General features: G+C 43.3%; 2 protein-coding genes across 2 annotated transcripts; both read left to right on the top strand.

Annotated features, from left to right (window-relative positions):
* The first annotated feature begins 1,518 nt into the window (after positions 1–1,518).
* sypl2b (synaptophysin-like 2b) lies at positions 1,519–6,414 on the top strand. Its single transcript, XM_071543570.1, has 6 exons — positions 1,519–1,651; positions 1,794–1,871; positions 2,820–2,938; positions 3,047–3,251; positions 4,652–4,843; positions 4,950–6,414. The coding sequence occupies exons 1-6, from the start codon at positions 1,634–1,636 to the stop codon at positions 5,070–5,072; spliced, it is 735 nt and encodes a 244-aa protein (XP_071399671.1). The 5' UTR covers positions 1,519–1,633; the 3' UTR covers positions 5,073–6,414.
* A 319-nt stretch (positions 6,415–6,733) lies between these two features.
* atxn7l2b (ataxin 7-like 2b) lies at positions 6,734–13,462 on the top strand. Its single transcript, XM_071543585.1, has 10 exons — positions 6,734–6,863; positions 7,386–7,457; positions 7,583–7,871; positions 8,183–8,424; positions 8,700–8,782; positions 9,021–9,232; positions 10,731–10,908; positions 11,147–11,268; positions 12,061–12,868; positions 13,123–13,462. The coding sequence occupies exons 1-9, from the start codon at positions 6,734–6,736 to the stop codon at positions 12,863–12,865; spliced, it is 2,133 nt and encodes a 710-aa protein (XP_071399686.1). The 3' UTR covers positions 12,866–12,868; positions 13,123–13,462.
* The last annotated feature ends 194 nt before the right edge of the window (positions 13,463–13,656 follow it).

Raw genomic sequence — 13,656 nt, 5'->3', positions numbered from 1 at the left:
CTGAAGCTACCAGGAACTCTGATCCATAGGCAAAAATATTGTGGTTTTGGGTTCTCCTGTGGTATGCCGGGTAATATTCCTCTTCTGGAAAAGACCTGCACCCCTCCAGGAGGGTGGGAGGCGATGTTGTTGCATATTCACACTAGCAGGATAATTGAAACTCCAGAACAGAGAGGAGGATGAGATCAGACTGTCATGCCTATTAGTCTTTGGTGTGGCACAACCAGTCTGACAAGTTTGCTGGACTGCAACCAGAAAATATGTCCTCACACCAGGGCCAAAAATGAGATGCTGTCAAACAAGTTCGGGGTGTTTCAGCCAACCCTGAAACCTTGAACTTGAATCAACTTTTCAAGTCTAGTTCACTAACCCTAAACTCAAAAGACTTGGGGCATTCAGAATCTCATTTGTGTTTGTGTTACTTCTCTTTTCCTTAATTATGAAAACATATTTGTTGCTCCCAGATTCATTCAGAAAGCCAAACAATCTGATCTGCAGAGCGGCATTCCTCCGCAAAGGGACTGTACAATGGAGGCGCAACCCCTCCCCCATGGCAGCCCAGTCAACTATTAAAAGGTGGAGAACAAAGGCACTCTTATTCCTTCGAGATGTGCTCTGTTTGGAGAAGACGGTGCCTTTCCACAAGCACCCAAGTGTTCCTGCCTTGGCTGCTTGGTGAAAGAAAGGTGAATCAAGGGACTGACACAAGTGCTCCTGAGTTTTCCGGCTTACGGAAAGAGCAGTTGAATTAAAATGTTCCAAAGCAATGACATTACATAGAGCGCCTGTGTGAATGGGGTCAGATTACTCTTATGGGAGTCATGGGATGCACATGCATAGGCTTGCTTTGGGTGAAAAGGGTCAGTTTGATAAGTCACAGTCACTGTGTGAGGAAATAGCGACCTCTTGTGACAACGAATTACTGTTACTGAACACTCAGAACCCTTTTTGGACATTTCTGCAAACTCTAATAATGGGTGATTTCAATGTTTATGTCCATCTCTTGATATGGCTGAATGTAACATATAGACTCACTCAGGACATAATATTGGTACCTGTTGAACATAAACATTATCAAGGTACAATATAGCTTTTCTTCATCCCGTTCCCAAAAAGGTGACATACAAAATATATAGGATTGTTGACGTTTCATTCAAAAACTCCTATATATCCATTTTGCTACCTGAAAATTAATCAGGCAATTTTTGAAAAACATGAATGATCCTGTCCTCAAAAAATTAGCTATTTCATAAGAAAATGTCTTAAGGTGACTCATAACTTCAATACTAGGCTAACCCATAATATGCTTAACTTCCATGCCAGCATGCAACATGGGAGAGTGGGTGTCATTTTTTGTTAAAAGGTGGATATCTCACTTTTGAACAAAACTCTTCCTACATAGTGCAAAACACAGGAACTACATTTCAACCCCACTTTCACTGACTTTCAAATCCAGCAGCGCCCCTCGCGTCGCTTTAACGTCAGTGATCACGTGTTCAGCTACTACGATTCGCTGAAGTTGGAGAAAAGTTTGACAAGCCCTGCGAGCCACGAAAGAGCCACAAAAGAACCAGGAAGCGAAAACATATTGACGATATCAGCAGACTACTTTTTTTTTTTTTCTGGAGAAACGATGGAAGGCGTCGCCCAGGTAGGAACGCCGATAAGAAGAGTAAACAGTTTAATGGCGCATAATGATTGGGCACTTTTTCTTTTTTGCAAACACACCTATTTGTGCATGGCTTCTTAAGCAATATCCTTCTTACCGTTACACTGTATCTTTGTATCACTAGAAAGTCCTGATGTCAGGCTTCAGTCTTGACCTGGGACCCCTGAAAGAGCCTCTGGCGTTTATTCGTTTGCTGGAATGGGTAAGTTTTTCTCAATCCTTTTTACCATATGGCCTAAGAAGGCTGTGTTGAATGTATGAGCTGTCCATCCAGCTAAATACCTTCCAAATTGATTTTCATGTTGGTCTTATGACCTGTACGCTTGGAGACTGGCTGTGTAACTCTTGTCTTTTGAGCTGTAACATTGTTAAAAAATGTTATGCAGTACTTTCATTACGTTTTAACAGTTTACATGTATTAAACCAGTGATCCTCAACCTTTTCCATATCAAGGACCCTAATCTAGTCCACATTAGGGCCATGGACCCCCATTTGATGAGAATTTGTCTCTCAGACCCAAATCTGAGAATATTGTTAATGTCAGATATGATTTTGTCCAGAACTCCATAACTGTCTGTATTGTAGGTAGAGATAACAGAGAAACTATCAGAACAGTCATTCTTCTACATTCTCTAATTGTGTTAACTTCTGGTAAATGAAATAATGGTGAGGTTTAACAATTCAGCAATTTGCTGCGGACCCCCTGGAGCCCCCTCAAGGACCCCTGGTGGTCCCCGGACCCCACATTGAGAACTACTGTATTAAACCAGCATACCAAGTCAAATTAGGTGGCCCAAAGTGACATTGTGCTCCATTGATATGGTTTAGTTTGTTCAGCTCAAGCACCTGTAGCTAATGATCTTTCTTACCATGAAGAAAACAAGAAAATCGTCACTTCATATGTCTACATTATTATACTGTCAGTATTTAGTGCTTGACTTAAGTTTTAGATCTGGTTGATCGTAAATTTAAAGACATGCTTTTCCTGTCACGCTGTGATGGCATCCTGTTGCTAAAAAACAGATTTCCTGTCAAAATGAATTGCGCAAAGAAGGGAAAATGTGTGTGTGTGTGTGTCCATCTGTGTCCCACTTGTTCAACATCATTTTGTGCCAACATGTCTAATCTTTGCTTGTGTCTTTGCCTGCAGGTATTCTCCATATTTGCCTTTGCTACAGCTGGGGGTTACGCCGGCACCACGAGCATCAATGTCCAGTGCCAGGGGAGCGTCAGCCAAGAGATCCATGCATACTTTAACTATCCATTCAGGTGTGTATGAACAGACACACACGATCTCACACAGCTGCAACGAGGCACTGGCTTATTGGGAATCAAAATCACCAGAACTGAATTGAATGTACCTCTCTGCTCACACAGGTTGATGCAGCATCCGTACAAAGTTCCTAACTGTGTAATCAACCAGACTGGCACCACTGATTTCTTCCTGACCGGAGACCACTCCTCCTCAGCAGAGTTTTTCGTCTGTATTGGAGTGCTTGCCTTTCTCTACAGCACTGCCACGCTGGTCCTCTACCTGGGCTACCAGCACAAATACAGAGAATCCAGTCGTGGCCCCATTGTGGTATGCTTGCCTGTATTCTTCATATTTTCTTGGTCGTTCTGGCAATAGTGGAAAAAGTACTCCTTTACTTATGTAAAAGTAGCAATACCATGGTGGAAAAACACTCCAGTAAAAGTATTAGCAGTCAAATGTAATTAAGTATCAGAAGTAAAAGTACTCATTCTGTAGAGTAGTGCCTTTCAGAGTGTTAAATTATTGATGCATTAACCTGTAAGAAGTATTTTAATGTTGTAGGAGATCTAGGTGGCCCTTGGTCTAACTACTCTATATACTGTTGGGTACTTTAAACTCCCAACAGTGCAACGTATTTTATGAGCTTATCATATGTTTTGCATGTAAAACCTTATTCTGCAGATAAATGTCAGATAAATGTAGTTGAGTAAAAAGTACAATATTTGCCTCTGAAATGTAGTGGAGTAAAAGTATAAAGTCTCACGAAATGGAAATGCTCAAGTAAAGTGCAAGTATCTCACAATTGTGCTTAAGTACAGTATCTGAGTAATTGTACTTTACTTTCCACCTCTGCGTTTTGGTAAAATGTTTAGCCAAATCTCCCCTCCAGCCATTAATAGGTTAGTGATGGGGTGAGATGATATTAGGTGGCATGCACTTGTACATACAGTTGTATTTGAAGCAGGCAGGTGTTGCATGCTCTTTCTTTTAAGATACTGTGAGAATTCAGTGAGGGTGATATATTTAAATGATATTGCTGCATCTAGTTTTATCTTAACAAGTTGGCTTGCCTTTGTTCCACTGTACACTCACAATAGTTGTTATTTAAACTTGTGGGAGCAATATTTGGACTTTAGTGCTTTGTTTATAAAGTTTTGCCTCTGATGTCAGCTGTTGGACTCGGAGGAGTCCACTTCATGCTGGAATCCAACAGAGGGTCAGAGAGAGGGCATTCAGCAGAGCTGTGTAAATGAAACCCTGGATGGGTGTGTTCACTTGCCACTAAGGGAGGAACTCCACCAGCTGCTGTCCATGAATGCTCCTTGATGCAAACTGCTAATGTGTTCTTGATTTTTAAGTGTTTTGTACTGATAATGAAAAGAGATAGATCATGGCCTCTAGTCCTTGAACATGCAAAATATAAAAAAGGCATAGTAAGGCAAACTTTTTGCAGTGAAAAATATTAAAAAGCCTGGTAAGCCAATAAAATAAAGGCTTTTGAATATTTTTCACTGCAAAAAATGCACCTTGGTATTATTTTTTGAGAATGGCCCTTTTTTTTTTTTTTTTTTTTTACATTTTGCACGTTCCAGGACTAGAGGCCATCTTTTCATGATCCAAGACCACCTTTTTTGACACCAGCAACTTTATTTTCTGTGGACAGTGCAGCACTCTTTGTATCTCCTCTTCTACTGTTATGTACTGATATTTGTGTGTCCTGCTATAAGGACCTGCTGGTGACTGCGGCCCTGGCCTTTCTGTGGCTGGCGTCATCATCGGCCTGGGGGAAAGGCTTGACCGATGTGAAGTGGGCCACCAGTCCTTCAAACATTGTAGGTCTCATTGGCGTCTGCAAGGATGCGAAGAACAATTGCACCGCGGGTGCCGTGCCTCACATGGGCCGACTAAACGCCTCTGTGGTAAGCTATATGCAGTTTTGTCTTTTTCAAAAATGCTAAAAGTGATGTGTCGAAACCACTGCTTGGGATATTTGACTTATCTTTCACTTTTACCCTCCTTTGGCAGATTTTTGGTTTTCTTAACCTCATACTGTGGGGAGGCAACTGCTGGTTCATTTACAAGGAAACACCTTTCCACAAATCAGCCACCCCGCCTGCAGATGTGGAGGGAGGAGTCAGGCCTTCCTAACTGCTCAGCTTCCTCTTCTCAACAGTGTCAAATATGTAGTGTTGTTAAAGGAACCGTTTGGTACTAAGTGTTCTTAGAAAATTGTCATAGATTGTGAGGTATACAGTACATTTCAAAAACTGACTGGTCCTTCTTGATAAGTGTTACAATTTACATTTAGGGTTATTTTATCTTGAAAAAAATAAAAATACATTTCTGAAGATACTGACGCTGAACTTGGTCAGACTGAAATCAAAATGTAGCTGTTTAAAAGTTAGTCAGCAATATTCTTTTCATGGTTGTTCAAATTTCAAGTTTTAAACTCAAGTGATCTGTGACAGATTGATACTCAGATATAGGGAAGTGCCTTCTGTCTCAAATGGTACTGCAGATATCTGCAGCCTGTGTTGGTGATAAAACATAATGCAGCATCACTTGAATTAATCCAATTAACTGCCAACAGTGAGTGTGTACCAAGTCGCATCACTTTTACAATTTATTTACATGAATGTTCATTTCTAAAGTGAGCAATCCCTAGAAAACTCAGGGCCTATGAGTGTAGGAAATGCAAAAATACCAAATACTTTAAGTGCAGTATTGGTAACATGTCTATATTGTAGACCAAAATAAAAAAAATGTATTTCAGTCCCACTTAAACACATTAGGCATCAGTAAGTCTATTGGATCTGTTCAAGTTGCCAATTTGAGATTATTTATCATGGACGAAAGCGATTTTATTTTTTCCTTGCATTTTGTGTCTCATCATCTCACTATGTTAGCCTAATAGCTGCATATTTTGTTGTACATGGTGCATATATCAGTGTGTATTAGCTCTTCAGTCATTTTACATATAACCAACGTTATAGGCTGCTTATTAGGAAGAATTTGTAGATCTTTTTCTAAAGGATATGGACATTTTTTCTCTGTCCTGCATGTTTGTAATGTTTAAATTAAGGGTTTTCTAAGAAAATAACCCAGCAAAGTCCTGCAGTATGTGCATGCCAGTGCTCTGTCATTTTATAGCCTTATACAGCCTTGTAAGTTGCTACTCAGTTTTTCATAAACAAACAATTGACTGATAACTGTTACTAATCTGTTACTAATTAACTGCATACATGTCTAGCTTGCTTTTGCCTCTCTTCTACCTCCAGTCAGTTATAAGGGAAGGCAAGCTGTCCATGATTATCATTATATAACGCATTTCCCTTTTTGATATATCCTTGCTTAATTTACATGTTATAGCCTGATCCGCCATTGTGTTAGTATAAATGTAAAATAGGTCAGAGTGGAGTCCAATTACAATCCAAGAAGAAACTGTGGATATAAAATGCTGTATGCTACATCATTAAAAGGAAGAGCTGGACTTGTCATTTGTGTGTCTGATTTTCTGCCAGACTGAATGTCTCACTGGTAGCCTTGTTTTAATGGCCATCTCACACACATAACTTCATAATATGCTCGCCAGATAGCTGGAGCACTTCAGGAACACGAGGAAGAGACTGTATGTGTTGGTTTGTTATGCTCCTGAGACCAGGCTGCTCCAGACAAATCTATAAAGGACAACTTTGCAAATACCTTTTACACTCTGTCATTAATATGGCGCTATTTGTGTGCGCGATCACGCTGTGTATAATCCAACGCGGGCCCGAGCTTCATGACGCGGATAGGTTGCGCGTGAACTGATGGTGTCAACTCGTGAGCGCGCAGGAGCAGCAATGGCCGCTTTGGATCGGCGAAATCCTAATCTCGACGATTTTGTTGGATTAAATTGGAGTTGTTGGGTCGATAGGGCAAATATTTTATCATCTGACGGTGAGTCACACCCCCGGCCCCACAGCTGGTTTTTGTCTCGTCATGGTGTCACTGTACTGTGATTTATTTCTGTAATATACATAGAGCTACATAAAGCGCAACCCAAACAAAAGACCCACTGGGTCCTAGTGCAGGATGGGTTTGCTAACAATGTTAAATGGCTAGCCAGTTAGCACGCCAGGCATCAGTCAAGAAAACAATTTAATTTCATTTTTTTTTTACATTAACCGATGCAGTGTTAAAAACGCTACATTACATGTGAAAGGCGCACATGTGGACAGGTACAAACAACGTTAGCGTTAGCTTGCCAACTACTATAACACAAAACAGCAACGCTACTTAAGAGGGATTTGTCTAGCTTGCTAAAAGCAAAACTAACCAGCCAACATTAGCTGAGGCTAGGCCAAATAACAAGGAACTGTTGTCAGTGGGTTTTTGATAGCGGAAGCCCCAGCAGAGCCCCTTCTCTGACTGACTGTGTACGTTTGCACATTGAATGCCGTTGCTTTGCTTTGCATGCAGCTGGGTCAAATGTGGAAGAATGCAGCAAATATGGGAAGAGCCACACAGAGACCATGACCCTCAGGAAAGAAGGTGAGGCTGGTGGTTCATGAACCTCAACACCAACTGCTTTCAGTAACATCTCCAGCTGGCATATCATCACCCTTCCCTTCTGAAATATATTTCCCTTGCACTCTACTTTGTATTTTCCTCTACAGACATGCCCACATACGGCCATTGCCCGGCACATGATGACTTCTACCTGGTGGTGTGCAGCCACTGTGGTCAGGTGGTCAAGCCCCAGGCCTTTGAGAAGCACTGTGAGAGGCGCCACGGTCCTCTCACTAAGCTGTGCAGCCAGTCCTCCACCTTGGCGCCCCAGCAGCGGCCTCGTCCCGGTCGCCCCCCCTCAGTTGTCTCCTCCTCCAGAGAGAGGCAGAAGGACCCCTCGGCAGCGTTACCTGTCCACCAACACAGACCTGCTAAGGCCCAGAAGGAGGCGGTCAGGTAATAACAAAGTGTTTTACTGTGTAACAACTGCGAGAAATGGACAGCTATAAAGGAAAAGTACATTATGCTTTAGTACGCACTCAATGGGATGCTGGGTTCCTCTTGAAGATCTCCGTCCTGTTAGTTTACTTGTTATTTGTTTGTTCATTTGTTGCTTGTTTGTTGCTTTGAAAATGTCATCCAAAGTCACACAGAAATCATCTCATGTTTTATTTGGGGCTTTGCAAGCACCTGAAATTAATTGCGTGATAAAAGATCCCACCATCTCCATCTCTATCATCAATTAATTTCTCCAACTCCCTCCACAGTTTACCTCCAGTGGAGACGTTCCCTCAGGAGAACCCTCCCTTACCCCCCAACTCCTCCACGCCTCGCCCCAGGGTTCCTCCGTGGCACTCTGGACCCCTGCTGCCCGGTGGCTCTTCCTCCTCCTCCTCCTCACCCTCAGAGAAACCCCCTCTGCAGAAGCCCGTGGCTGGGCAGACCGATGACCTCCACAGTCCTCTGCGGGGCCCGAGAACCTACAGCCGGATTTACAAAAAAGTAGACAGTAAGTCTGTCATTCATACAGTGGCTGTTGTTTTTTCTGCCTGCAACTTTACTTCCACCAATTTTTGCCTGGGTATAGGTTATATACAGCAGTATTTTGTTGTATAATACACTCAGGCCTTATGCAGTAGTGCTGTCAATAATTACATCTTTTGAGAATGTAGCACACAGCGGTCTGAAAACTCACCCCAGCCAGCATGGATCATCTGACTGTGAGTGTCCCGCTGTTGTTGCTGCTGCTGCTGACTGGCTACTGTGTTTGTTTTCTTTCCCTAGAGAAAGAATGTGACCTGGACAAACACTGTGGAGTTCTGGATCCAGAGAGGAAGAAGCTGTGCACCCGGCAGCTTATGTGCAATGTAAACTCTCAGTGCCTCCTCACGTTCCCCTATGTCCTTTTAACTCATAATATTACTGTTGTCTTTGCTATTGTTGTCTATAATAACACAAATATCTATGAATCTTTCATCTTAGAAGTTGAATTATTTTGTTTAATACAAAGACATAAAAGTGAATTTTTTTTTAAGAGATTGTTATTTGTATTGGATGAGATGTAAATGGCTCTCCTTTCTCTCCTTCCCTGTTCTTTTAAAATAGATTCATTCCATCCACCAGCGGCGGAAAGTGTTGGGTAGGAGTAAGACCTTTGACCAGCTGGTAATGGAGCAGAGAACGGGCTCTGCAGGCCACGATCTGGAGCGACTCCCTGTCCCACCGAAAGATGCTCAGCCACATTCGGAAGCCGCTGAAGAGAAATCGGCAACCCAATGCAACAAACCCAACTTTGGCAGCAACTGTCCAATTCTCAGGCATGGAATACTAAGTTTTATGTTTTCAGACGCACAGGTATACTTACAAAGTTGATCTGATTCATCCAAATAGCTCTGAAGTAAGCATTACTATTTGTAAACAATTACTATTGCTATTTTGTAAAGTGAAAGCTAAACAGCATGGTTAGCTGTACAGTATCAGTGTTGGACACCATAGATAAACACAGACCATCTAGGTATCTGGAGGATACAGCTAACTAGCTAGCATTGCAACCAGTCTATTTGTGACTGTTAACATTACAAAGTTATTAATTCTCACCATTGCATAGCCTGTTGACAGAGGACAAATATGTTTGTCTCCATGGCTAACATCATGACAGGCTAACAAAAATAGAAAATTAATGTTTATATTTGAATAAACAATGATTAATATAGATAGATAGATAGATAGATAGATAGATGCATTTATTGATCCTTTCGGAAATTTGTCACGTGCCATACAGCATTGTCAGACAACTATGACAACTACAGTGACAGCAACAATAGCAACACAAACAACAACACTGCCACCTCACTGCAACGACAGAACACCCCACCATCACATCACAACATATCCCACATCACTAGAGTGCTCCTCACATTACAGGGTGCAGCATCCCAACACACGAAGGTCTAGTTCTTTCTGTTTCACAGTTTGTTGAGCAGTGCAATACTGGTAGGAACAAATGATCTGCAAGCCTGGTTGGTTCGGAGCGATGGCACCCTATACCGTCGGCCCGATGGTAACAGCTCATATGCACTAAATAGGGGGTGTGATTCATCTCTAGTAATCACTTGACATTCCCTCCTTACTCAGGACTCACAGATCAATGCCATACTGTTTTGCTGTTGTCCAGCAATCTTACCGGACATGTTAACTATCTTATGCAGTTTTTTTTTATTACTCAATGACAACGAAAAATACCAAGCAGTAGAACAGAAAGTTAAAATGCTCTCCACAAAGGAGCGATAGAAAACGACCATGATGTCTCTGTCCACTCTGAACTGTCTCAGTTTACGCATGAAATATAGATGCTGCAGACCTTTCTTGTAGATAACATTTGTGTTTGAATCCCATGACAGTTTAGCATCTATTATAGTTCCTAGATATTTGTATTCACTTACTACTTCAATACCTTCCCCATTGATATGCATTTGTTGGTGGGTGCTGTTGCTAGTTCTGAAGTCAAAGATGATTTCCTTAATTTTCTTGGTATTCAAGTGAAGAAAACTGGACTTGTACCAACCAACAAACTGATTTATCCAAGCACGATAGCTGGTTTCATCGTCATCTTGAATCAAAGCCACGATTGCCGTGTCAGCAAATTCAATAGTAAAAAGATCAGATGTGTTGCTGCTAAGTTCATTTGTGTAAGAGTAAAGAGTAAATACATGTGTGGGGTACAAGTGTGTACCCCACTTACCATTTGCTGTGTCGATTGATACTCTGTTGTAATGGATCATTCTAATTTTTGCATTCCTTTGTATTCCTTTGCAGGTCCAGGGAGTCATCAGAAAGTGGTCCAGAGGAGGATGGCGACAGCGCTGTGGAGGTGGAGGTCCAGCCTCCCTACCCCTTCAACCAGAGCCTGCTGTCCAGCGAGGAGAGTGAAGGAGAGGAGCAGGAGGAGACCAGGGATCTACCTGCCACCCCCTGGCACCCCAAACCTCTCGGGGTGAGCACAGGAACACACTGAGTCACAGTAGCAGCCACTGGATTTGGATTTGTAGCTTAGATATTTAGCCTGTATCACAAGTAGTAAGATAAGATAAGCTTTATTGTCTTTCTTAGACACACAGTGGCTTTAATCCTTTATGATAAGGAGCTTAGATAAGACACTGCTGTCAGAAATAACACCCCACCCAAGGCTACCTGAGTGAAGCTGACTTAATACAATTGTTTCTCCTCTTTAGCTATGCACTTTTGGAAGCCGCACCTTAGGGTGTAGCATCTTCACCTTTGACCGGCGGTTACACCACCTGCGGTTTGCCCTCAGTGCCATGGTGGAGCACCACATCAGCGCTCACTTGTGGAAGTGAGTGTCACTGCTTTGTACTTAGGGGAAATGCCACCAATTGGGGGACTGCGGGGTGGAGTAGTGATTTGCCTAGTGAGTTGGGAGAGGACCAGGTTCAAGCCTCTGTGTTGGCAAGCATCCATCCTGGAGCAAGACACTGAATCCCTATCAGCTCCAGGGTCACAGTTCTGTAGCTGACCCTGACCTCCCTGTGGAGGAGGGGAGTGAAAAGACTAGTTAAATTTTACATTTAAAACATAAAATATTGTACAACTTACTCGGTGGTAGTTCTGTTGGACAGTAGTAATGTCAGCCTTCTTTTGTCATTCGCTGCCCATTGGCTGTACCCCCAAGGCATGAACTAGAAGCCAGCATTTCAGTTAGTTTGCATTGCTTCCCAACCATTTTTTAACTAACCAATACACTTTGATGATCTGATAAGTAATGGTTAGACTTGAGTAGAATTTCAGCAGCAAAATGTCCCTTATTCTTTACTGAAGTATGCGCATTTTTCATGTGTTCTATACGTAAGAGATGCAAGTCATTTTCAAAGTGTATTTGCCTTCTTTCAGTGTATTTAAAGGGTTATATTTCAGAAATCTAGCTGGGCAGTCATGCAAACTAAACGGCAGGGAAGCTAGCTAATGCTTGGGAAGTGCAGCCACTGGGCAAAGCTATCTAATGTTGAAGGAAGCTGCTGGTCTACCAAACCACATCAGGGTAAGTGAAACTAGTCCTCTAATATTGAACACTGGGTGATATTGAGCCTTAATTCCCTAATCAGCTGCGTGTGTTTGTTTTAACTTACAGGAAAATGCCTCAAGTGTCAACAGGTCTCAGGTCACGTCACGTCACAACTACTGCCACAGGGTCATCTGTCAAGTCTGGAGCCAGAACCACCTCTACTACTGGCTCCTCCAGCCTTGGCTCCACCTCCTCAGGACAATCAGATACCAAGAGCAGTCAGCACAACCCGCCCAGCACCAAACCGCCTTCCTCCACCACCTCTGCTAGCCTCGGGCCGGGCCGACAGCGCAACCCTGTCGGCCGACCCAGCAAGGCCCGGCTGAAGGAGCTGGAGCTTATGCGAGCTGCAGGCGCGGCACAGAAAGCTAGCAAGCTGTCACGCAGCGGTGTGGACCAATCCTTCAAACACATCAGGGACCCCGCCCTCCACGAGAAGGGCCAGCCACACTCCCCCACGCGGGTCTACCCCTCGCCCTCCTCTCAAGGACCAATCAACGGTACCGTCCCACTAGGAAAGAAGCCATGCCGTCCTCAGCCGCTGCAGCCCTCAGAGAAACACTCGCCCTCACCGCTGCCGGGTTTGGGGAAGCGTTCCCCTTTTCCTGCGCCTCACCATCCAACTCATTCTACCCCCCGCGGCAGAGGGAGACCCCCGGGGACTCAGCGGAGGGTAGTGGGTTATGACCACAGGGGTTTGGCCCAGAAGCGCAAGACCAGCAGTGGGTCACCGCCACTCAGCCCTTCGCTGTCCAGGACCCCCAAGTCCCACTGCCTGTCCTCCCCATCTCACTCCGGCCTCTTCTCCTGGAAGGGGGAGGGAATTGGGGGAGTGCTGGCTCGGGGCCTGGAGAAAAGAGTGGACTCCTAAAGAGTGAGTGGACATCTGATTTGGCTATTTGCAATACATTCCGTAAAATCATACAGTAGACTGCACACCATAAAACTTTAATGTGGCAAAGTGACTTCCCTTGGTGGTGATGTGGATCCAGCCCCATCAACCTGAGCTCACAAATTGCACTGTGTATGTTCTTGTTCTGAATTTTGGTATGTGTGTGTCTGTTCTTTTTTGTTTGTTTTGCATTTGCATTTGCAAGTGACAGCTGTTGTTTCCTCTTGTCTTGGCAGCCAAAATGGCAACATTAAGGAAGCCTGCCTTAAAAAGACCACTTGGAGAAGAAGCCTGCTGCAGGCTGCAGCTGCTGCCAGCACAGTGTGTGTGTGAGTGTGTATGTGTCTGTGTGTGTGTGTGTGTGTGTGTGTGTGTGTGTGTGTGTGTCCACATGTATTCTGTGTGCGCGTGTGTATTCATGTCTTTATGCACAAGTCATTAGGAATGAGTGTTTGTCTGCACAGTATGCGTGTATTAATGCAATTGTTCACACTATTTTTGTACGTGACTGAATGACTCAGTTGATTACCTGTGTATGAACATAGAAATACCTCGACCTACCCATTATGCTGCTAAAAGGAAAAGTCATTCTGTGGTAAAACAATTAAAAATCCTTGAATCCTTGAAACCTGGAAGTGCTATGTCTTTTTTGTATTTTACTGTGATTCTGTGCTGTACTGTAGTGATTCAGGTTGTACATTTAGCATTTTAGTCAGTTTAGTCAGTTTAGTTTACTTATTCAGAGTTCCTATAGGTCATTGGATTCCTGG

This window comes from Centroberyx affinis, unplaced genomic scaffold (assembly GCF_046629955.1).
Source record: "Centroberyx affinis isolate AG114_WGS23_722 - 3 ecotype Tasmania unplaced genomic scaffold, CSIRO-AGI_Caff_v1 ptg004352l_1, whole genome shotgun sequence".
NCBI lineage: Eukaryota > Metazoa > Chordata > Actinopteri > Beryciformes > Berycidae > Centroberyx > Centroberyx affinis.
The sequence above is the reverse complement of the archived record's forward strand: the minus strand, read 5'-3'. Positions and strand labels throughout refer to the sequence as shown.

What these genes read in the sequence shown, in the direction of transcription:
- sypl2b (XM_071543570.1), top strand. An exon ending in TTATTCGTTTGCTGGAATGG is followed by an intron (nt 1,872 to 2,819) that starts GTAAGTTTTTCT and finishes CTTTGCCTGCAG; the next exon opens with GTATTCTCCATATTTGCCTT. An exon ending in GCCGACTAAACGCCTCTGTG is followed by an intron (nt 4,844 to 4,949) that starts GTAAGCTATATG and finishes CTCCTTTGGCAG; the next exon opens with ATTTTTGGTTTTCTTAACCT.
- atxn7l2b (XM_071543585.1), top strand. Translation starts at nt 6,734, where the DNA reads ATGGTGTCAACTCGTGAGCGCGCAGGAGCAGCAATGGCCGCTTTGGAT. An exon ending in CATGACCCTCAGGAAAGAAG is followed by an intron (nt 7,458 to 7,582) that starts GTGAGGCTGGTG and finishes TTTCCTCTACAG; the next exon opens with ACATGCCCACATACGGCCAT. An exon ending in GGCACCCCAAACCTCTCGGG is followed by an intron (nt 10,909 to 11,146) that starts GTGAGCACAGGA and finishes TCTCCTCTTTAG; the next exon opens with CTATGCACTTTTGGAAGCCG.